Source organism: Gouania willdenowi, chromosome 10 (assembly GCF_900634775.1).
Source record: "Gouania willdenowi chromosome 10, fGouWil2.1, whole genome shotgun sequence".
Taxonomy (NCBI): Eukaryota; Metazoa; Chordata; class Actinopteri; order Blenniiformes; family Gobiesocidae; genus Gouania; species Gouania willdenowi.
The window spans coordinates 12,236,665-12,262,832 of record NC_041053.1 but is presented as its reverse complement, the minus strand read 5'-3'; the positions used below and the strand labels follow the sequence as shown (position 1 = coordinate 12,262,832).

General features: G+C 38.8%; 1 protein-coding gene across 1 annotated transcript in view; it reads left to right on the top strand.

Annotated features, from left to right (window-relative positions):
* The first annotated feature begins 1,474 nt into the window (after positions 1 to 1,474).
* LOC114470966 (neuronal acetylcholine receptor subunit alpha-7-like) overlaps positions 1,475 to 26,168 on the top strand; it is a 56,834-nt gene continuing 32,140 nt past the window's right edge. Inside the window, exons 1-2 of the mRNA XM_028459420.1 lie at positions 1,475 to 1,629; positions 24,710 to 24,849. Coding sequence (XP_028315221.1) covers positions 1,560 to 1,629; positions 24,710 to 24,849 — 210 coding nt within the window. The 5' untranslated portion in view covers positions 1,475 to 1,559. The remainder of the gene's footprint in view (positions 1,630 to 24,709; positions 24,850 to 26,168) is intronic.

Here is a 26,168-nt window from a genome sequence, read left to right as displayed (position 1 = left end):
AGCCTTTTGTATATTTTGGTGCATTTCTGTTGTTGTTTTGTATATTTTCTGTATAAATATTGTTTAGTCATTTGTGCATTTTTTTGTATAATTATTGTTTTTTGTTGCATTTGTAGTGTGATTCTGGAGTCATTTTGTATCTTTTTTTAGTGTAGTTTTTTTGCATTTCTGTTTTCTTTTGTGTATTTTTTATTTAAATATTTAGTTTTGTGTATTTTGAGTCATTTTCATATTTTTGTTGTTTGGTGTGTGTTTGGGGGGGATCCATTCTAAATTCATACGCACCAGTCCATCCACGTGTACCTGCCTAACTTTCACTAAACTTCTCTATTTTCAGTAGTTAGATGTAGTGGCAGGTGTGTTGAAAGAGAAGCTGCAGTAATCAGGTGACCTTCACTATGTAACATGTAAACACTTAGATCTGACTCAGAGCGTAACACTACAGTCAATAACACCCTATGGACGGGTGTCGTGACACAGACTGTAACCGGACTAAATGGTGGTCCGTTATTCACTCAACACTCACATACCTGCACGCATGTCACGTAGACGGTGATCGATAGTGAAGCCCACCTGATCGGTGTGTGTGTGTGTGTGTGTGTGTGTGTGAGTGAGTGTGAGAGACAGACTCTCTACCTGAGACTCTAATCTCCTCCGTTGGTTCTCACACACACGCGCCGCGAAAAAATGTGCAGCTTTCAACAGCAGCCATTGCCGTCAATAACTTCCGGGTGAGCTCTGTCCGGTCTAAATAGCGAAAGGTCAAACTAACATGAAAATAAACGTTTTGAAACATTATCACCAAATAAGGAACAGTAAAAAGTATGTTTCCTCAAAAGAGAAGTCAACGGGAGCTCACTACCACGCTACGAACGTGTGTCGTGACACAGACTGTAACCGGACTAAATGGTGGTCCGTTATACAACTTCCGGGCTAGCGCCCCCTCACACCCTGAGGTCAAAAGTTGAATAGGTTTCATTTCGGGGGCCCAGAAGTGAAATAAAATTAAAATAAACATTTTGAAATGACCTAATTTCTCCAAAATAACAGATACACACACTCGGGGTATTTGGAATTTGGTCGACCGAATTTCAGGTCGAACTGGCACCGCGTCGGGGAGATATTTGCCACACACACACTCACACGCACACACACACACACGCGCACACACACACACACACACACACACACACACACACACACACACACACACACACACACACACACACACACACACACACACACACACACACACACACACACACACCTCCCTTGCTCTTATAGGTAGATGATGAATTTTACACAATGTGTTATTCAGTCCTCCGTGACCCTGAAAAATAGGAACAAGTGGGTCTGAAAATGGGTGGATGTTATTCGGTCTCTCTCTCTCTCTCTCTCTCTCTCTCTCTCTCTCTCTCTCTCTCTCTCTCTCGCACGCACGCACGCACGCTCATGTTCACCCACTCCACCACACCGGGGCACAAGCTGCTCTGTAGCCGACTAACGGAGCCCATTCCCGGCCGACAGCCGGCTCCTCAGTCCCAGTGAGCGGTTCCAGGATGCGGTGCCACAAGTTGTGGAGTCCGTGTTTGATCGGATGTTGTGTTTGGACAGCACTGCTCTTCAAAGGTAGGCACCTTTGTCTAATAACTTATATCTTCCTGGTTTTATCAATACTTGTCTATCATTTTTTTTTTTTTTTTTGTGGTTTTATGACTACAAAATAATTTTTCATTATATTGAATTTCAATTATTTACTCATTTAAGAAAAGAAGAAAAAAAAACTTACAACAATAGTTTTGTCTAGTGACTTTCACGATTACATATTTGTTTTGTGCTCGTTTGAGATAAATACGAATCAAATAAATGAATGTCCATTCGTGTGCAATGAAATGCATTTATGATTCCATAATTCTCTCCTAAACCCTGCATCCAATCTCAGTGGAAGTGTCCTCCACATTTCAACACAGTAATGCAATACAAATCTGTTAATATTATTATGTATCCTTGATCCTCTCAAAGATGCTTCAAAAAGTGATACACGGTCTGTGATACTGTTTTAAAATCATTTTCCTCCTATTTATTTGCATAGACCAGGGTTTCTCAAATGGGGGTACGCGGTGCCACTACTTGAGAGAGAGAGAGAGAGAGAGAGAGAGAGAGAGAGAGAGGGAAAACTAACAAATGAGACTATGACAAATATGGGGTTTTATAATGTTTATTTTTAGTTAAATTATAATTATACACAATATTACCAGCAACTCACAAAACAACAACAAAAAAAGAGAAAAATATATGGAATAAAAAAAAACAAACAAACAACAAAATAACTACACAAAATGACACCAAAAACATACACACTTAAGAGAGTTAAAAAAATAATAAAGATAAACAGTTACCAGCAACACACAATTTGACAACAAAGGCACACAAAATGAGAAAAAAAATATCACTACGAAATAAACACAAACATACAAAATGACACCAAAAACACACACACTAAGATAGAATAATTTAAATAATACCAACGACACATGAAAATAATAACACACAAAACATAATGAAACGAACAAACAAATAACAAAAAAAATATGACAACGAAAACAGGCTAAAAAAAAGAGAAATTAAAAAAAGAAAAAAGAAAAACAGTTAAACAACAAGAAAACACTCAAAATGACACCAAAACACACAAAATGATGATAAAAATAATTTTTTTTTTAGAACATGAACTGAAAATACAAGGATCAGTCTTGGTCCCACATCACGATGGAGATGACCAAAAATAAAAGAAACTTTGGAAATAAATCTATTCAGGAGGCACTAAATACTGTTTCATTCCACTTATTTACAAAATGAGATTCTTCATAATGTATTTCTTTAAAATAATCCTAAAACATACCCAGACGAGTCATATCTGAGTTTCAGAGGCTGAAAAGAGTCTCATGATGCTTTGAGTCAGAGGATTAAAGAGTTCTGATTCTGCACATTCAATGTGGCATTCATGAAAAGCTTTATTCTAACAAAATCACTTTTTATTAAAGCGGTGTGTGAGTGAATGGGTGAGAGGCTTGGAATGATTACTGCTCCAAAATATGAACTTTTAGTATATAATTTATGAATGAAAAATAGTAATTTTTTACTAGGCTTTTCCAGTCTTTTTATGTCAGCTAATCAATAAGCTTGAATAACAACCACCTGCCTTCAGTGCTTATATAAAGATTACATGATTTTAAAAGGAGCAACAAGGGACAATATTAGCTCATATTTGACTCTGTAATGGTATTTTTAAACGACCCCACAGGAACATTATGATGTCGACTGTAAGCTGCACATTCCTTTATATCACAAACAGAAAACTTCTCCTTTATTTGACGCTCTTGTGACTCATTGGAGTGAAATTGCTTAGTAAAGCTGCATTAATATGGTTGATTTCAATGCTTCATCAGACTTAATGCCTTGCTGATGAAGCATTTTATTCCTAAGCAGTCTTTCACGTTCCACCTTTATCTACAGTCAGCACTTTTTACTTTCCTTTCTCCGTTCCCATAGTTTTGAAAAATAAAATGTTAATGTTAGGCATTTGACTCATACTAATGTGATAAGAGCCTCTGATTTTCTGTGTGAAACTGTCAAATTCTCTTTTAGAGGTTATACTCACTTCCACCCTGTTTGTTTTTGTATCTGTTTGATGTCATTACTGGCTTTTAAACTCACCAAAGTCGTGCCAAACATTCTTAATACGGTTTAATGAGTAAACAGTTGTTAGTAATTGCATATTTCTCTGATGTATTTGCACCGAATGCACGCACTAAAATCAGGGGGGGATTTTGTACGAGAATTGACATCTGTCCGTTTGCTAAAGTTGCTACACAATAGACCAGTTTATATTGTGTGATATTTGTGTGATATTGTCCCAAAACATGCATGTGAGGTAAGGCTGTGCAATTAATTGCAATTCGATTATTACACTCAACAAACAAATATAGAAAAAAAAAACAAAAAAAAAAAAACAAATATATACGTATATATCTATATTTGATATTACTGAATTTTTTTTCAATATACAGGTTCATTTGCTAAATAAAACAAACTTCCACAATTTAGGATATCTACAAACAATAAAGCTTGGAACACAGGAGAAAAAAATACTATTGTTAATACTAACTTTGAGTTGTTTAATGCTGATATCCAGAGTTTTTGAGAAATTTATGTTTATGTATTATTTTTTTGAAATGCGAAAAAAAAAAAAACCTAACCTAAGTCTTTTACTATGGTCTACTGCCGGTGGTCATTCATTTTCACTTTCTCCTGCTGGTGGAATCGGATGTTCTGAAGGGCCAGATTTGGTCCCTGGGCCTTGAGTTTGACACGTGCCGTAGTGCGTGGGCCATTTGTTGAAATGATATGGAAAAACCCTTTATTACCATATCAGTTTCAGGAAGTGAATCGCATTTGTTCCGTCTGTTTTCCAAGATCACAAAAAATTGGAGCCCTTATTTACTGTACGTGATGTCTGCAGTTCATCCACTGTTAACGTGATGTAAGGCCTGTGATGTGTTCAGAAACCTGTATGTATATATCAGCTGGGATTAGGAGCGTTTCCACACCAGCAGCGCGTTCAACCATCGGTGTTCCTCAGGGCTGAGATGTGGCTGCTCTGCACTCACTATCGCACCACAGCAGAGGTCTTAACCCAGGATTAGGATTAAATATCCAGTGGTTTTAGGACTCTGAGCTGCCCACAGAGATTATAAGTCGCTTGTATATTAATTCATCCTTTCACTAGTCCATTAACGCACAGTACCTTACAATCTGATCCCAGTCACGTGGCCTTGGAGACGATGTGCTAATGGACAGGTTCGTGACTCGTCACTTTGATCTGAACCTCTTACACATGGTATAAAATGGTCTGTACATGTGTGCACTGATGCAATAGTCCTGAACATTCAGAGTTTAAAAAGGATCAGTCCCTTTTTAATTCTCAACTGTTCCTCATATTTTTGAATCTTACAGACAGATTTGCTCATAGTTGGGGATGGTACCTTTATCAGGGTGTAACACGTCATCCATTACATCGATGAATCGATTTATATTCCCACGATCCAGCTACGTTGATCTGTGCTCGGCAAGTTGGCTTTCCAGATTACATTAAGATAAGATAAAACTTTATTGATCCCCCAATGGGGAAATTATAGTTTTTGCAGCAGCATACAATAGAATTAAATAATACAAAGCATAAACACTATGTACACTTTCACTTGTGGATTACACACATACTAGACGTAAACACTATGAACTCTTTATACACTTTCGCTTGTGGAAAGACACATCAGAAAGAAACACACAAAGTGAGCAGCATTAATGAGATTGATAATTATTATATACCAGTAGTCGATCTAAAATCATTTTAAAAGGTAATCAATCGATTGTATCGATACAAGGAAATAACACATTGGATTTAAGCACAGCAGACTTCATATGGATGGGTTTTAATATTAAATACTCTGTCGACTGTTTGTGACTCAGAATCTCAAAGTCAGCCAAACATTGCAGAGTTCAGTGCATCCGTTCAATCTCCCTAAAGAGTAACTAATCCCCTGCTTTCTGCTGACCTGCGACTCGGGGGGAAATTCACAAAATGCTTTGATTATGGGCGTTACTGATGTAGCATTAAGACACGCACACTCAGTTAGCCCATAGCACTGTGCGCAGAGACAGACAGTAATACACAAAATGATGTGTCTGTACACACACACACACACACACACACAGCGAGTTCATATGGTGAGATTTGTCACTACAACCACAGGCACCCACGATCACAACGTGAAACTCACACAGCCTTACAGACACCACTCAGGGGCACACAGCCCTGCTCTTCCTCCACCTACTGCACACAGTACACACACCTCCACGCACACGGAAAGAAAGACAGGAATACACACACTAAATACACACATAGCTTGATGAAGGTGCAGAATCTGCTCTTTATAGAAGCACAGAGTCAAACACGGCACTACTACACACGTGTTATGTTTCACACGTAACACAGTGGACTTCCTCATTGAGGCTGTCAATCAATGCTCACTGAGGGCTGTGATTGGAGGAAATCCTCCTCCCTCCTCTCAGCTTTTATAGGAGGGGCGGGGCCAACAGTGAAAGTTGATGATGCAGTGGAATCTTAAAGAATCCATTTCAACGCTTAGAGGGCAATAACTCTGACATTTTACAACTAAATAAACAAAAATTCAAATACTTTTACTAAAATGTGAGTGGGACTAGGAATAATAAAAAGCACTACTTAATACCCAAATACATATGTATTCAGCAGAAAAAAGTGGGTTAGGGGTTTAGTTACTTTTTAAAGTTGTATTTACATTTACACTTGAATTTTTATATGTATTTATCTACACAGTTTCAGAGTGATGAAAAATACTTCTTTTTTCTCTCTGAAAATACCAGTAGGCTAATTAAATAAAATGAGTTATAATTCTAAATAAGATGTTTTCTTGTGCTTACAGATTATTATTATTATTATTATTATTATTATTATTATTATTATTATTATTATTATTATTATTATTCTTTAATGATTTATTATTCCTCAACAGGATAGGTAAAATTGAGAGACAAATTTCACTGCAGGGCTACATTGTATATGACATTACATTATTGTGTTTTTTAAGTGTGCAGTTAATGTCTGACTGTGAAAAGTTTGGGAACCACTGTTCTACAGGTTACCTTTAGTTAGTACAGATCTTTTTTTTTTCCATTTCCAGTGAAAATGGGTTTATTGCTTACATTGCAATTACATTTGATTTTCCTCCTTTGCAGGACTTTTTTTTGTTGGTAATATTTTCCAGATGATTTAGGAAGAATTGTGTCTGGTTTTTAGTTTATATTCTTACATTTTACACAATTACATGGATGACATTTTTAGCTTCTCCACTGTTTGTGTCTGTAACTTAAGACATTAGCTTTCAGGGTAGAAACCTGCCTAGAGATGTAGGTTTTAAGCTGCTGAACATCTGGACTCTTCCCATGACCTTCCTCCAATGACTCTCTCTCTCCTGCTAAATGATTGATGGGAAAATAATGAGGTACCCATTTAGAAGTGACCTTAAATCAAATCAGAGCATAATTTTGAGGGTTTAACACTAATATTTACTGTAGAGAGCTTTTTTTGGTGGACATGACTACGTGTTGACACAATAGTGATTGAAGTCACTTGATGGGTTGATTTTAGTCCTTATGACCAGTGGTTCTCAAACTTTTTTGGCTCACTTCTCTTATTCCTGAACCCAAGTACACTGCTTTTGTCCGACTACAATATTTTGCTTACAAAACAATTTAAAAACAACCATAGAGCATAATGATGGAATGAAGCGGTGATAACACACATTTTAAAGAATGGCCACGTTTACATGGGAGCTTTAATTCCTCTTTATTTCAGAATAAAAGTGAAATCCTCTTTAAACTGAACGCTTCATTCCTAACGCAAATTTAATTCCGAATTAAACTTAAATCTGAATTAACTGGCTGGTTTTTCTGATTTTAAATCAGAATTAAATTACTCTTCTTTCTTGTAAACACTTAATACTGCTATAAGTTACCCCGTACCCCCATTTGAGAACCACTGCGTTCAGTGACGTGCTGCGACAACTAGGGTTGGGTAGGCAGGGTGTTGCAAATCGACACCACCAATGACAATTTCATTAGTTTCTGCTGTCAAATGTTAATTCAATAAAGTTCAACTTTATTTGTATAAAGCAATTTACAACAGTCATCAAAATATAAAATTCATAATAAGAAAGAAAAAAACCCAATAAGATCCACATGAACAAGCATTTAGCATCTAACAAAATCAACATTGTAAAACACCATTAAAGAAACATAAACAATTATTTAATATAGCCTCCATACTCTCCCAACATGACATATCTCATGACACGACAGCACATTCGTTGTTTGTGTTGGAAACAGAGAAACACGGAGAATATGACAACAACAACAACTCAGAACAGCCTCAGTGAGGAGCATCAACAAAGTCAATCCTACCTTTCACTGTTGAAAATACGAACTATTTTCTGACCTTACCTTTTGCTGAAGGTCTGGTAGCTCAGGTGTTGGTCTCCCATCTTTTAAAAGCTGTCGGTTTTCCTCAAAAGATAGCGCTGTCATCCTGCCTGTAGTGTTATCCCGTGTTAGAGAACGTAGCAGCAGCGGCCACGTGATATCACTTCACTAATGCACTGTGAACTTACGTATAGCATTTAGCATAGCACGGTTACGTCCAAAGGCAGCGTAGAGAGCTGCCTTTGGACGTAAATGTTATAATGACTATGCATCATCTGTTCAGTCTTTTCTATGGGGCATACGTCTGGTCCTGTTGAGAAACAGAAAACATGGCGGACATACCTTGAATTTTCACTGGAAATTGCTATATATTAATAGAGCTTGTGGCTTTAGCTTCATTTTGATAACATTTCTTTGGGAATTTTTCCTTAATTTTCATAGTATCCATTCGGTTTATGTATACGATCCATAGTTTGTTCGTTTGGACGTACAGTACATTCTTTCAGTACATACATTTTTTTAGCTTAAATGGTGGGAAAACTGATTCAGATGTCAACAGATATTACATTCTATGCAAATTATTACATTTCTGGAGTTCAAGTTTCTGAATTTTCAATAATAAAAACTAAACAAATAAAGAACCACGGTTCAGATGAGCTGTCAGTCTTCACTTTCAAACTGAAATGCTTTGCGCAGGTGAGTGGGCTGAAAAAATATTTCACTGAGAGAAAATGTTGACAACTAGTTTGCTAACACAGGGAACCTCAGCGTATTTGCATCAGAAAGGCTTCAGGTAGTGGCCTTTGTTCGGTCGTCTATTCTCCAGGCTCTTGGGGCGCGATGGCTTTTCAACACGTTCTTTGTGTGGCACAGTTTCCCTTCCTGTCTAGATTCATAACTATGGTTCTTCTGTCCCAAAGCATTCTGGGATCAGAGCCTCTTTATGTACCAGGCTGAATAATACACATGGCTTCCATGTTAAATTTCGAGCAAACTTGATAAATGAAGAAGGAACATTTTTAAGCAATAAGACATTTGTTGTTTTTTTTCAATTATAATTTCAGAGGGGTATTCCATAAAGCGGGTTTTGTTCAAACTGAGTATGTTCAGGCTCAAATGAGGGAAACTCTGAGTATCCCATTCCTAAATGCAAGGTATGTTTTTCTGAGTATGTTACCATGGCAACATTGTCCGTGAACTAAACCTGGTCACTGGCAGGTTTTATCGAAAAAACCCTGGGTTTCTACCTGGCTCCGCCCACCTGAACACCGTTTCTGAACACTTTAATGTACCTTAGTTGACACTTCTCTGAAACACATTAGTAACATCACACACCACAGACGTGCTCACATTATTACTAATGTTGTGTTGCTTTACGTTTTTTGGGTTTTTTTTGTGTGCAAATGGTAGTTTTCATCATAACATTGTAGATGTAGATACACTGAGAGGTTGATCTGCATTAAAACGGGGAGGAGTAGGAAACAAATCCACACTCCATCTTGTTACAATCAATCTTAAAACTAACAAAGAGGTAAATGTAGCATACTTTGAATATCATTATTTACGTCATATATTTGATTATTGTGCTAAGGGGAATTAAAGCTTTGAGTTTATTGCTTTAGGCTCAGCTGAGGCTCATCTCTGCTGGTGGCAACTCTAAAGATTTGTTTCCAAATTCCTGAATGCTGGTCATGTAATAATAAAGATAATAATGTATTCATCCAAACTATAATAAATGGGACAGGAAAATATTGAATTGGGATTGGAATTGATGAATGAAAAAATAAATAAAACTTGTTATGCATGGCTCCAGAAATCAGGAGAGCAGGATTTGTGAAAAAAAGGCACAATTTTTAGAGAAAGTGTAGGAGGAGCGTAGACCTGGAAAATATATCAGATATGCAAACAGAGTGAGTGATTGAAATGTGAATCAAATCACAGCAGAGGGAGCTCTGAGGTGAGAGCTCCTTTAGTTTATTTACACTCCAAATAGTTTTTGTAAACACTCATAATTACTGCCTGAGTTCCTGTTTGACTTTGAAAGTCCCAATCATTGACTCCCTCTCGTCTACTTCACTCCCAGCCTCCTGTCACCAGCTGCTTCAGATCTGTAATTCATTCACTCACCATTTAAGCAGTAAGGCTGGGTGATATGCGCCAAAACTCACATCTCAATATTTTTCTCAAAATGCTGATATACGATATAAATCTAGATAATTTTAATTCAAATAAAGTCTCACCAGAAAGAAAATGATGGGTTAAATTTGCCGCACAGGCACATTGTTTTTATTAACACACATCTGCACAATATGTGCCACTTTTGGCTTTTTCTCCTATAAGGGATAGCACGTGCGAGTGAGTTCTGTAGTGTGGCTTGTTTAAGGGAAGGTCTAGGTTAGGACACACTGAGAAATTAATCTAACTGTGCTTTTCATGCTGTTCTGTGAAGTAGTGAAAGCAGCTTCTTCTAAAACAAGTATTTTGATACAAAATAAGCTATGAAAAATACCTATATCGATATAGAAAATATTGTAATTTATTGTATCGCCGAAATAGAAAACTCGATATATCTTGAATCTCAATATATTGCCCAGCTCTGTTGCATATGCAATAATAGCAGACTTTTTTTTAAAATATATTAGCTTATGATCTAGTGGTTTTCCACTGAAAGCTGCCAAATATGATCCAAAATGAAATTATTTGATTCTCTTTCCCATGTTTGTTTTTTATAACCAGTATTTATTAGGGGTGTGACGATACATTCAGCTCACGAGAACAAGACGAGACAAGATTTTAAGAAAACTACATATGACTGGACCAACAGACTTTTATTTACCTAGTTGCTCATGCAGCTGTTTTACGTATTACAACTCTCTACATGCATGATGTAAGTATGAGCTTTTAATAAACTTCTTCTTCCACAAATTGAAACTAAAATTTATAAAAGGTAAAATAGAATTATATATTTCTTTCTTTTTTTCAAGTGCAAACAATATTATGTGCAAAAGTTGTCGAAGTTGTACTCTATCAATACAGAAGTGTAAATAATGCAAACAGAGCCTGACCAAGTATGTCATTAACAACATGCTGCAACTACACAGCCATGTTCTTTTAACTGTTAATAAACTTCTTCTTCCACAGATTAAAACTAAACTAAAATTTACTCCTTCTTTTTTTTTCCGTCGCCTGCTTTAAGTTCTGGTAGAATAGACGTAGCAAAGGTGCATTACTGCCCCCACAGGTCACAAATAGAAGTTTGGATATCTCACAAGATAAAAACAAAAAAATAATAAAAAAGAAAATAACTAAATCTCACGAGACAAATTCTTAGCGCGACGAGAAATCTCGTCGTTTAATCTCGCAAAATCTCATGGCACGAGACCTCGTCACACCCTTAGTATTAACCATTTTAGTCTCTTGAAAGTCCTTATATAATCTATAAATCAATTTAAGACCTGAGTCTGCCTCATAGTGAAAATCTTCAAAATAGACACATCTAAAACATTTTTGTTCTTCGGCATAAAACTATTTATGTGGTGACGGATTTGTAGAAATCTGAAAAAAAATCACTATTTTGTAATTGGTATTGTCTCTTGATCAATTGAAAATGTCTCATTATGAAAATAAGTTCAATACGAAGATAGGCCTTAGTCTAGCCAAATTCACATCTGTTTTCTATTTCTTTCCATCTCGCTTGATATTTTGAGTTACACCAACACACCAAAGTTCTAAATTGTGCTGACATATAATAATCCTTTATGCAGGGTAGGGAAAGACCCCCGTCTCCTTTGCTAACTGAAGAGTTTTCAGACGAAGTCTTGACCTTTTTCCTGCTAAATAAACCTGGAGATCAATTTGTCCCACTTTTTAAATGGAATGTCTGTTATAACAATTGGAATTGTTTGGAATAAATAAATATAATCCCCTAGGCAAAATGTTCAATTTAACAATTTCTAAATGTGACTCTAAATTTAATATAGGTATTAAATCCCACCTTTTGATATCATTATTAATTTGTTGGCATAAAGACTTTATGTTTCAGCTTCAGATCTATTGACTAAAGTGCATTCACGCGATGGGTTCCATATCATTTATAAGTAAAGTAAACAAATTAGTTCAAAACAAAGACCCGTTGATTAAAAGACACCAAGTGAAATGTTTTTTTGTTGGTTGGAGCTCAGTTGAATTCAGTGTTTATTAACCTGGGATGGTTTTCAGAGGGAGATTCACTGATGTAATTGTAGCCATTGACTAAAATAGCCATTGTGTTGTTTTTTGTTGTTGTTGAGGTGTCTGTGAGCTGTTCTAAAAACCATGATTGGTTTCCTCACCCTGGATAACTGGTCCGAGGACTGTGTTTGGAAGCCTGCTCTAAATGAATTGACCCATTAAAAATATTCAAATAGGACGAGCTCACATAGCTGAATTCCTCCATTTATGTTAATGTGAGATAGAAAGAGACTGAAATAGGCCTTCGATGCCTTCCCTAACAAATGCATTTCACTCCTTTGAGTTGAAACGAGTCAGTCACCTTCTCTGTTCCTCTCCTCACACAACTTTATTTATTTATTTTAGATAAAAAATGTGGATTTCTTTTGCGATAACTGCCATGTGAAAATGTTGTAATTGATTTTTATTTTTGTTGATACTAAGTGAGTGAGTGATCAAGAGATCACATAGTTTTTGTAAATGTTTTGTAAATGTCAAAATACACAGGGATGCATGGATTGGAAGTTACTGCAGAATATCAGAAGACAGAAGAAGATAAGTGTGATTTCTAATTTCTGTGATCTCAATACACTTTGCCTTTACTGAACACTATCTTTCACCTGTAATCTCACTCTTTTCATCCAATACTTTTTATACGTCCTGGGTTAAAGTGTTGAAAAGGAAGACACTGCACAATATAAAGATCACAAAAAGTGTATTTATGCAGTTATTGAAAAGTACATTTAATATTTAGTTCATACATCATTGTCTTAAAGGTGCTGTATGTAAGTTTTCTTTGGCTTCATTTGGTCCAAAATCCATAATCACCTTTGTGCATATTGTAATCCAATGTGTTTTGAAAGGACAGTGCACTTTTGCACCTTCTCTTGGCTCTATATATGAAGTTTAGAAATCCAGACAATCAGAGATCTTTTTTTACAAGGTCTGCCCTACGTACTGGTGTCAGAGGGAGAGTGAGCACAGATGGGATAAATCGCATGTAAACCTAAGAGAAGCATATCCAAGGTGGAGAGAACAGATGTAATTTATTTTGCAGTCTGGAATGTGGAGTGGTGGGGGTCAAACCGCCAACTGGGATTACTGCAGCCTCAGTAATTACACAGTGATATGTGCATTCTTGTCAGAGTCTCTAAAACATCAGGAAACTCTCTAATATGACAAAATAAAGTCCCGACATTTGTTATTTTTCTCTATTGAGAAAAAAGTCGCTAAAAGCTCCACAGTTGTGCACATTCATGAAGATACCAGTGAGGGACGATTAGTTTCAAAACAGGGAGGGGAGGGGTAGCGTGGTTGTTTATATGCAAGTTTCACAATTCTACATACTGCAGCTGGACAAGTAAGAATACTTCAGAATGAGGACAAGTACTTTTCTTTGTATTGTTAATTTACTTCAATTATATTGGCAAACAGATTTGTTTCCGCTCCTGCAGTGTGTATATGTATAGTAAACGCAGTAACAGATGAACTACAATGTGTCCTTTACAAACCCTGTTACAGGTATGTATGTTTGAAGCCAAAGGCAGCTTCACATCCTTGTCTGTTACTACAGCAACTAGCGGCGCTAATGAAAGTTGGTCGCCATTTAAACCATAACACCAGCAAGAAGCCATCTGACTTTGAACCCAGCGTCAGCTGAGGAAGTTCAACCTGCCCCAGGAGCTGCTGATCATGTTCTACACCTCCATCATTCAGTCTGTTCTGTGCACCTCCATCACTGTGCAACCAAACTAGACAGACACAGACTACAACGGATAATCAGGACTGCAGAAAAGATCATTGGTGTTGATCTGCCCTCCATCCAAGACTTATACCTGTCCAGGGTCAGGAAACGAGCAGGTAACATCACTGCAGACCCCTCACACCCTGCACACAATCTGTTCAAACTCCTCCCCTCCGGCAGACGCTACAGATCACTGTACGCCAAAACAACTCGCCATAAAAACTGTTTCTTCCCCCAGGATGTCACTCTGATTAACACTAAACAGTCAAAGAGTGTCAGACTTGTTTCTGTGAAATAACCCTGGAACTAAACACGTAACAACCCTGGAACAAACTGTCACTGTGAATGTTCATGTAAATAAACGTATACTATTTAATTTAAATGTTCACCTGCACTACTGCATTATTATTATTATTATTATTATTATTATTATTATTATTATTATTATTATTATTATTATTATTATTATTATTATTATCTTGTTATTGTTATCTTGTTATATTATTTTATTTAGTTTTGCACATATGAGTCTACTGTTTATATTTATGTTTATATTTTTTCTAGTTGATTGTTATTATTTAATGTTTACATTATTAGAGAGAACACAGTTCCTTAGCTATAACGGTGTTAGTCTCTGTTACTCCAAAGGACTATACTGTAATACGTAACTGATGTATTAACCTTTGTGCTGCGTGGAAAGCCTGTCGCTTTGTGCGGTGCTTTCTGCATTAATACTGGTGATGCACATAGAGTATTTGGCCATTGAAGATTTTCGGCCATTTTCGGTTTTCAGCAGAAAGACTTCTATCTCCGAAACAACGCGGCTGAAACATCAGAATCAGAATCAGAATCAGAATCAGAAATGTTTTATTTGCCATGTACAGTTTTGAGGACAGTACAAGGAATTTGACTTGGTGGTTGGTGCACAAAACAAGCAACAAAAAGAAATAAAAGAAAGAAATAAAAACAAAACAACAAAGAACAACCCAGCAACGATAATAATAATAATAATGATAAATATAAAGGATGAGGGATAAATAAAGGATAGATAGAGAATAAAGGATAAATAGGATAAATATAAATATAAATATATATATACAGTGCAGCATGGTATCAAGCTGGTGGAGGTGGTGATCGGGTGGGGGGGGGGGGGGGTTCAGTGGGTGACTTGGGGTGTGTTCATGTGGATGGTGGCAGAGGGAAAGAAGCTGTTTTTGTGTCTGGAGGTTCTGGTCCTGATGGACCGAAACCTTCTACCAGAAGGGAGAGATTGAAACAGTTTATGACCGGGGTGGGAGGGGTCGGCCACAATCTTTCCTGCACGCCTCAAAATCCTGGAGGCGTACAGGTCCTGGAGGGAGGGCAGATTGCAGCCGATGACCTTCTCTGCAGAGTGGATGATACGCTGCAGTGTGGCCTTGTCCTTGGCCGTAGCTGCAGCGTACCAGATGGTGATGGAGGAGCAGAGGATGGACTGGATGATGGAGCTGTAGAAGTTCACCATCATCTTTGTTGGCAGACTGAACTTCTTCAGCTGCCGCAGAAAGTACATCCTCTGCTGAGCTTTTTTGATAAGGGAGCTGATGTTCAGCTCCCACTTGAGGTCCTGAGTGATGATGGTCCCCAGGAAGCAGAAGTACTCTACAGAGCTCACTGTAGAGTCTCCCAGGGTGAGGGGGGTGAGGGGGGCTGGGTTCTTCCTGAAGTCTGCTATCATCTCCACTGTCTTTAAAGCATTGAGCTCCAGGTTGTTCTGGCTGCACCAGGACACCAGCCGGTCTGTCTCCCACCTGTAGTCAGACTCGTCTCCATCAGCGATGAGACCGATGATGGTCGTGTCGTCTGCAAACTTCAGGAGTTTGACCGACTGGTGAGAGGAGGTGCAGCTGTTGGTGTACAGGGAGAAGAGCAGAGGAGAAAGAACACAGCCCTGAGGAGATCCAGTGCTGATGGTCCGGGGAGCAGAGATGGTTTTTCCCAGCTTCACGTGCTGCTTCCTGTCAGACAGGAAGTCTGTGATCCACCTGCAGGTGGAGTCTGGCACGTTCAGCTGGGAAAGCTTGTCCTGAAGGAGAGCTGGGATTATTGTATTAAAAGCAGAGCTGAAGTCCACAAACAGGATCCTGGCGTAGGAGCCTGGGGAGTCCAGGTGCTGGAGGATGAAGTGGAGAGCCAGGTTTACAGCATCGTCTACGGACCTGTTGGATCTATAGGCAAACTGCAGGGGGTCCAGGTGGGGGTCGGTGATGTCCTTGATGTGGGAGAGCATGAGGCGTTCAAAGGACTTCATGACCACAGATGTCAGAGCGATGGGTCTGTAGTCATTAAGTCCTGTGATCCTCAGCTTTTTAGGGACAGGAACGATGGTGGAGGCCTTAAAACAGGCTGGTACGGTGCATGTCTCCAGTGAGGTGTTAAAAATGTCTGTGAACACTGGAGACAGCTGATCAGCACAGTGCTTTAAGGTAGAGGGAGAGACAGAGTCCGGTCCACAAGCCTTACGGGGGTTTTGTCTCCTGAAAAGTCTATTCACATCTCTCTCTTTGATGGAGAAAGGTGTCTCTGTAGGAGGGGGGGAGGAGGGGGGGAAGATAGGGGAGAGAGCCTCTGTAGGCAGCTGGGGTGAAACTGTAGCTTTGATGTGGGGGGTGAAGGTGTTGGAGTGAGGCTGGTCAGAGGTGTGAGGAGGGTTGGAGTCAGGTCTGTCCCATTGTCTGTCAAATCTACAATAGAAGTTATTCAGACTGTTGGCCAGGCAGAGGTCATTAGCAGCAGCAGGGGCTCTGGGCTTGTAGTTTGTAATTTGCCTGAGCCCTCTCCAGACAGAAGCCGAGTCATTTGCAGAGAACTGATGTTGTAACTTCTCTGAGTACAAACGTTTGGCTCTTCTCACCTCCTTTTCAAACGTGTACTTCGACTCTCTGTACCTGGCTCTGTCTCCACTCCTGAAAGCGAACTCTTTGTCTGCCCTCAGCCCTCTGAGCTTAGCTGTGAACCAGGGTTTGTCATTGTTATAACTCACCCTGGTCTTTGATGGAATGCAGCTGTCCTCACAGAAGCTGATGTAGGACGTCACAGCGTCTGTAAACTCATCCAGGGAACTGTTCGCAGACCTGAAAACATCCCAGTCAGTACAGTCCAAACACTCCTGGAGTTTCTCCACTGCTTCACTGGTCCATTGTTTAGATTCCTTCACCACAGGTTTACAGAGCTTCAGCCTCTGTCTGTATGAAGGAATCAGGTGGACCATCAAATGGTCCGATTGGCCCAGTGCAGCACGGGAAACGGCGTGATAAGCACTGCTTAGTGTGGTGTAACAGTGATCCAGTGTCTTCTCCTCTCTGGTCGGACATTTAATTAATTGTCTATATTTGGGGAGATGGTGTGAGAGGTTACCTTTATTAAAGTCACCAAGCACAATGATAAAAGAGTCCGGGTAGGTCCGCTCCATGCACAGGATCTGGTCGGCGAGTGTGCGCTGTGCCTCGCGCACATCAGCTGACGGTGGGATGTACACGCCAACCAGGATGAATGAAGCGAACTCACGGGGAGAATAGAAGGGTTTTCTGTTGATAATCAAGGATTCCAGGTGAGGAGAGCAGTGCTGGAGGATCACTGTCACGTCGTTACACCAGTTGCTGTTCACATAAAAGCAGATTCCTCCACCTTTCTTCTTCCCGGTGAGCTCCGCGTCTCGGTCCGCTCTGTGAAGTTGGAAGCCGGCCAACTGCAGCGCAGAGTCCGGTACCGCTCCACACAGCCACGTTTCCGTGAAGCACAGAACAGAAGATGAGGAGAAGTCTCTGTTTCTACCTAACAGCAGCTGGAGTTCGTCCACTTTGTTACACAGATACACAACATGATGCTGTGATGATGCAAGCAAACACCATGGCCAGCCCAGCATGCACTTGTCTGAATACAGGCCAACGTGTCTGTGGTCTAAACGTATTTCAACAAATCCGAGCACAGAGTCTTGTAAGCAGAGGTTCAGACAGAGCACAGGGTGAAAACAATGAAAAGTAAACACTAAAGTGTGATTTCCGCATGTTTCTATGTTACGTTGACGCCATAACTATGTGTAGCCCTCTGCATCGGCACAGACCCCCACACTGTAGCTTGACGCGCGCCGCCTAAAATCTATGCGTCAGATGTATAAATTTGGCTTTAAAGTTTGTCAGCACACGTTTCCCTGAGATCTAATCAGATCCTCTGCAACTGTACTTGATTCATAAAAATCATTACTTGAATGTGGGAATAAAGCAGTGCACACAAGAAATGGTCTGTGGTACCAACAAATGGTGAAATAATGCTTTGGCTTTTGGCCTTAGATTTCTTGTTTTTGGTTTCAGTCAAGAATTTTTATTTTTGGTATTATTGTGACAGGTTATAATTTCTTTAATTATAAGCATTGGAATTAGCAGTAATGATTACAAAACTACAACACTGGGAGAAGTGCACTAGTTTATTGTTTACACTTACAGTTTGCCTTTCTGATTTATCCATGTTTACTATTTGAGATTTGAGCAACTTTATTTTTGAATATATATACACAATATATAATTTTATTTTATTTTTTTTACATTGTATTCCTGAAATAGACTTTGCACTAGTTTGCTAATATTCACATTCTTCAGGCTGCCCTAAAAAGTTGCAGGGCAGAGTGCATTTTATTAACCTGAGGTAACACTTTCATAACTTCCTGCACAGTTGGTGGTCGATTCGCAATGCATCACCTATGAAATCATTGTGATGACATGTTTACCGGCTGAGGAAAAAGCCATAGCCTAGAAATATGCATAAAAGTTTGGAAATTCCTGCAGGAATGTTTTTTAATGTGCACATCAGTGATGGTACGGCACATCAGAGATAGTCAGTCCCTGTGTTTGGTTCTGTTTGAGGTCTTTGGTCTGTGCTGTGTTCGCACTTCAATAATATGGTGATCACAATGCAGCCAAGTGAGTTTGGACCTGCTTTTCATTTGGTTTTTGATGATTTGTTATTTGTGTTTCTTTGTACTTCCTCCAATCAAATACAACAACAACAAACTGTCACATTATGCTGTGAGGCAATTTCAAAGTTTTCATGGTGTCTTCAGACCAGCAACAGAAAATGGGACGTCTATTTTATTTTATTTTTTGGAGGTAGGAATATGAGATTTTTAAGGTGATATTAGTCATGATTGTGTAAGATGAGAACAGAGCTTTTATTGGAACAAGACAGGGCAGACATTTTAGACTTCAACAACATTAGTGGCAGCAACTTATTCTCATTCATGTTTGTTTACCTCCTCAGTTTTTTGTACTGAGTTTACCTCTGTACTGAGATTATAACCCTAACCTAGTCCAATAAACAAATAAACCACGTGTTCGTTCACTTTGAAAACAAAAATAAACAAAAATGGATTCTTTTTTTTAGCATGTGCGTGCATGTGCATATACAATCTCAGTACGATGCGCATTCAGTACATGACACCGTACTCAAAGCACTACTCACTTTGTTCTTCTTCTTTTTGTGTACACTACTACTCCTCTGTTATTCATGAATTGATTCGGGCTGAATTTTGGTAGTTATAATCTATGAATGTGTATACATAGACAATCAGAGCCCGATTTTTGATTTGGGGCCCAGGGTGGCCCCAAGGAGCCGCAAAAGGAAAAAAAAACTAAAGTCGATTGCTCATTTATTTGCAAGTCAAATATTACAACGGTTGGTGGTACCGAATCATTGGCACTTACCAGTATATAAATATATAAATATATGTGTCACAGGGATGCCAGGAGGTCCCCGGGTGCCCCATTTTTCAAATGACTACTCCTCCGTTAGTTCTCGTTAGATCGGAATCCAATATGATGAGATGCTCGGAGCCCATTTTGTTAAATAGGCCCACCCCACATTTCCGGTAATATCCAAATTTGTGGGAACATAGTCATGTGATATATCATTTCAAAGGTAATTCAACGTAGATTATGATTATGCCTCGCATAGATGTTCCGCGGGCCCGGCCATAGCTCATCTACTCAACTCAACTCGACTTTATTTATATAGCGCAAATTACAACTGAACTTGTCTGAACTTGTTCTTCTTATTTTTCTGTTTTCATGCTTGTCCCCTAAATATCTCGTAATAAAAAAAAATAAAAAAAACCTCATGTACAGGGTTTAAAGTAGAGGGACATCCAATACTTTAAATTACCTTTAGGTTCAGGAATGTCTACTTCTGTTCAAAGCAAAATCTGCTCTGTGTGTATAATTCTCTGGTTTTACAGTTTCAGTTTTCAGAGCATTTAATTATGTTCTCAATTTTAGAGATTTTTTGGAGACTGTGATTAAAAACATGTTATAATAATAAATACTGTGTTCATTTAAGTTTAATGCATGTTAAGTTTATAATACATGCCTGTATTAATTGTTGCCATGGTTTTTATTTGATAAATCACCTAATTTATGTTTTAATCTTTAATGAAAGATTTAAAAAGCTACATTTTATTTTGTCCTCACAGTGTGTATGTGTTTGGATTCTGCAATCATAGCTATTCTATGTAATAGAGATTAAAGTGGTGCCTCCTGTGTGTCATTTTACAAAAGAGGAAGACCCAATAGAGAAGAAAAAAAAAAAAAAATACTTAACATTTGTGCTGTTGAATGATTTAATATTAATTTGGTAATAGAAACAGACCCCTTTTCTGTACAGTAGTGCCAGTGCAAAAAAAAAAAATGGAGCCCATTGGTTTAGATTCTGTTTTAATTAAACTTGCATAAAATTTGGAGAAATTGTGAGTTTGTAAGTCAAATGCTATTTTTTTTTTTTAATCCTGACTGGAAAATTATTTTCTGAGCCCATTTGCTTTATCTTTTTTAGTCCGACTGCTTCTTGGGAATTTGACTCAGGCCATTATCTTCATGGTAAGAGTCCTCCTGTGCACTACGCTGTAGTTTGTGTATTCATGTTGGGATGAGGTTGATTATCAAATTCCCTCTGTACACAATTTCATAAGACAAGCAGCAACAGTTTCAATTATTTGTTGCTGACTTCATTAGTTTAGTTTGTACGGCCCTCAGTTCATGTTCCAGAGCAATAACAGAGTAAAGACTGAGGCGTAGCAGCTGTAGGGCTAGGTTTAATATTGGCTGTATTTGATTGCGTTTGCACGACATTGCAGAAATCTGTTGTTTTTATTTGGAAAGATACAAGCTTGGGTTAATGTTTGTATTGTGGTATTAAGGCAACTTAGAAAAAAAAAAAAACACTTACTTTGGATTCCTTCTAACCGCTGACAGAAGGAAGGACAAACACATTACAACATGTCCTCAGTGATCCATCAGCAGAGCTTGGTTCAGCTCTGGAACGTTGGTTATACATAATAATGAAGTCTACAAACTCCAGAGAAGCTGTGAAAAGGCTTTTTCTGTTCTGAGCAGCTGAATGTTGCTTCTTTGGGTTTGACATCAGGCTATATCCAACCATTAACTTTCTCATTACAGCTCTAATGAGCCAATCAGCATCCTGCTAGCTCCCATTTTACCATGTGTTCTTTCTCACATTCGTACTCCTTTTTAAAATTGACACTTTTGTATGATTTTTTGTTTCTGTGGCACATTATTACCTTACGAAGGTCTTAAAATAGCATGATATACAGTAGATCCTTTAAGTCTTCCTCACGTCCTCCTCCTGGCTACAGTAAGATTGTTCGTTAATACAAAATTTTGTACGATTATATGATTTTATATCTGTTACAGATAATAAATGACACAAGCTTGATTCTTTTGTTTTGCTTTAGTCAATTTAATGTTTTACTAATGATACAATATTTAGTGAAACATTTTTTGCTCCCCCTATGAAACAGAACATCAAACAGACTTAAAATGTTTTTTTTAACAAAATCTTGATTTAGGCTGTAGCTTTCAGAGTCAGTCGGTTCAAGGTTGTTACCGAGGCTGTGTGTGTGATCTCCCCCCCCCCCCCCCCCCGTCTCTCTCTCTCTCTGTTTGGGGTTAAATTGGTCATGTCAGATGTGAGAGGGAAGGAAAGAAGAGACGATCGATAATGGTGACAAGAGTCGGGCCAACGAACACATCACTTTAATCACCGTGGACCTGAAGCCTTCACCTGCTCACAGCTGTGTGTGTGTGTGTGTGTGTGTGTGTGTGTGTGGTCAGCAGATGTACGTATATGCAGATGTCAGCATGTGTTTGCATTTATTATTCATCCACATCTCAACAACACATAATGTACAATCCACATTCACATGCATTGTTTATTAACAACAGGGGAAATATTTTCTGATCGTTTCAACACTGAGGGAATTCATGGGAAACTCTGAAGGATAACATTCAACCTGGATGCAGCTTTTTTACAGGTGAATTATATCCAGATCAACCAGAAGAATTCTATTGAAGCCAAAGCAGTGAAGTGGACATTACATTAACATTGATATACAATTCATTTTCATTTTAGACCTAATTAAAACAGTAACAGTATCTGAACTCTAAGCTATGTAACCTTTTACAGGTATTTGCTTCATATTTGATTGTTTTCAAATTTAATAAATTTTTCAAACATACATCGAGAATTTTTCTCTTAAGAATGTGTTTATTACAGAGGAGTCACATGGATTCATCATTTCAAGGCTTTGCAATAGTGATTCTCAAATAGTGACCGCCAAAATAAAGGTTCCAGAGACGGGACTCCCACTGTATCTTAAGGTGGTTGAACACAGACATTAACATTGAAGAACAGTCATGTGTGGACAGGTCCATCTATTATTTTTATTTGCTCCATTGTATATAGTAATCTTAACGATGTAAATCCTTGTTTTAATCAGAAATAAAAAATGGGTTAAAAGTGGTGGTGAAATGGGATTTTAAAAACCATCGAAATTGGTTAAAAGTTGCAAATTATGCACTTGCTCTCAGAGGAGACGGACGCTATTTTTTTCCCTCTCCCAAATTTTCCCTGCTTGCTGCTCTTTTGTCTTGTTCAAATCTAACAGGAGCCTCTATCAGCATCCCAATCCTGAATCTAATCATGGAATTGATTATCTGGTCTTTCTTCGCTTTTGGTCAAATTTCTCTATTAGAAGGACGGGAAATGGGAGAGTTCACAAGTCCTGAGGATGTGGAAGACATCCATCACCAGATTGGAATGTATGATATCGGGTCTTATGCTGATTGGATCTGGCATTTTCCTGAATTATCGCAAAAAATTGGATTACGTTGTCAGCACTATTGGAAGCCGCAGTTAACGAAGAAAGGAGCCAAACTCTCTGAACTCTCTCAGATGGATTCCACCGTGGAACTTTAAGAGGAGGATAGTTTGTCTCACAGGATATGGCCACACTATTGGATTACTTATCGAACTGACCAGGAACAGTAGGGCTGGCAGCCATGTTATGGCTAGCCCGTCTCAAAACACCTTCTCTATTCTCATTCGCCCCCCCCCTGAATGAGCAGCCTGTGGTCTGTTTTCTTCTCTCCAAACTCTCCAAGGACGGAATGTTGATAAGACGCTCTGACCTTTCCCTCACTTTTCATGTACACCTGGTCCCGGCTCTGCCAACGAACTCTCGAGGTCATCTCTATGTGAGAGTCAGCAGCAGAGTCTGAGTAAACAGGCTTATCTCAACGAACACTTTCACTCCCCCTACATCACTACGTATCCTATATTGTCACTGTCTCTTCTGGCTCCAACCCTCCTCCCTCCCAGCGGTTGGTCAGTAGGAGGCGCGCCATACGGGCAGCGCCACACTGTGGCTGACCTGCGAACTACCCATCCTAAAGACCCATCCCCTGTGCTAACGTGCTGTTGTATTGAATTGAATGTTGTGTTTGTGGGTTTCTGTCGCAATGTTGCTGAAGAGTTTTTTTTTCATGATCCCAAACTCTGCCCCTCTCTACAAGGGCCTAGTTTGGTTTTTGCCTTTTTTTTTATCTCTTCTTCCTCCCCATCGTTTGGTTTCCCATTTTCTCATCTGAATAAGGGGCGCCGCCCTGGTGGCGAACCACAGTTCTCCCGCTCCTGTGCTCCCATGTTTATGATTGTCTTTTCATGTTTTCTTGAACGGGATGAAACTGAAATGTGATTTCGTTGCTCTGTAACATGTGCAATGACAAATAAACTCATCTCATCTCATATGACAAATTGTGAATGTGGTTAAAATTGGCAAAAATAAACATGAAATATGATGAAAAGAGGTTAAAAGTGACAATATATTTGTCAACAAATGTAACAATTAGGTGGGAAATGAAGTGAAAAGGTTTTACAAGTACCAAAAATGCCTTGAAAGTGGAAAGATGTGCAGAAAAGACATTGAAACTTGATGGAGAGAAGTAACAGAAATTGGAGTAATGTAGCATAAATGCATTAAAAGAAGCAAAAATATGGCAAGAAATAATCATGAAAATAGGTTAAAATATGGAAAGTTTGGTGTAGTTCCAGAAAAAAAAGGTAAAGATAAGCAAACATGAGCTCAAATTGTTCAGAAAATATTCGTAGTTTCTTGAAGGCATCTGGCAGCCCCCTCCCAGTGTCTCGTGACCCCGAATGGGGGTGTTTAGAACCCCTGCAACAGACTACTGCTATCTTCTATTATATTCTTATGTGTATTTATTTTATGTGTATTTATTTTTTTTTTACAAATGTTGCTCCTTATTTTATATTTTTGTTTCTTTCTTACCACACCAGGGTCGTTACAGGGTGAATACCAGAGGAAGCTGTACAAGGAGCTGCTGGCTAACTACAACCGCTTGGAGCGGCCGGTGGTCAACGACTCGTCAGCCATCTTGGTGGAGCTTGGCCTCACACTGCTGCAGATCATAGACGTGGTGAGGAATCTACATTCATTTGTCACTGTTGGTGTAGTTGCTCTGAAAGGTGGAGGTACAGCAGGTGAAGGTAAAGTTTGCTCCTCAGCTCCACAAACATTAATCTGCTCTCTGAGCTCAGTAAAGATTTTAAATAGACTCTGGAATCTTTAGCAAGCAGAAGGAACAGCTTCAGACACATCTGACAGGTCATCAATCAGTCAGCTCATGACGCTGTTAAACTGTTGGACGTGCTGAGTGTTATGACTGCCAGATGTTTCATTCCTCTTGTGAATAGACTCGCACATCTGTGTGGGTAGGTAAATAGGTTTTTCTCACTCGTAGCTTCTTAACTAAATCATCCTGTTCAGCAAGTTAGACGCTTACTAATGTTAAACTGCATATTTGGTGGGGATGCACTAAACATAAATAATAATTTTTATACTGTACATTCCATTTATACTGTAGTAGATTAATAAAACACTTTGTTTTATATAGTCCTGGATCATCTACCCATCTTCAATGACTGCTCGTCTTTATCAGAATTGTGACATTTGCATTGGAGAGCAGAATAGATATCAAAGAGTAACTAAACCCCAAAACTGCTAAATACAAATGTATTTGGGTATGAAGTAGTGCTGTTAATTGATCCTGGTCCAACTCTCAACATTTTAGTCAAACTATTTAGTTGTGAAATGTCAGTGTGACTGCCCTCTATGGGCTGAAACCCTGCTATTACAATGAATTTTTGCTCTAGACCCCTTAATGGGAGGCAAAAACAGGCAACGCCACTGGCTAAAGCATAGACATACATAAACACTAGAGGACGCAAGCGGGATTCGCCAGCGTGGCTCAACAGCGGCCATCAGTTCTCAGACAACTGACATTCTGACGTGCTCTACAGTAGCTAGTAATTAAAGGTGCTTTCAGATCCCTCTCTCCCCCTCCCTCCCACTGCTTTTGCCCTGCCTCCAAACTTTCCAAAGTCCCTCCCTCAGAGGAGCGAACAAGCAAACGTTAGTCCAACAGCAACATCACAGTAATATAACATTCTCTGTTAAAAGCATATTATATTACTGTGATGTTGCTGTTGGACTAACTTTAGCTTCTCTCACTCAATGTGCACAAACCTCAGCAGCAGCAACAACACAGTGTCACTTAGAGCAGCCACACAGATGAACAAACAAATGCACTACAGAGTTCTAGTGTACAATTACAAATGTAAATCAAGCAGCAGTAATTACCTTTCAAGCAGAAAAGTCACCAATTCCATCTTCTACTCCTCCAGACCACACACTGTAAAAAAGACGAAGCTCGAGGTCCGGGAAGGGGCGGGGACT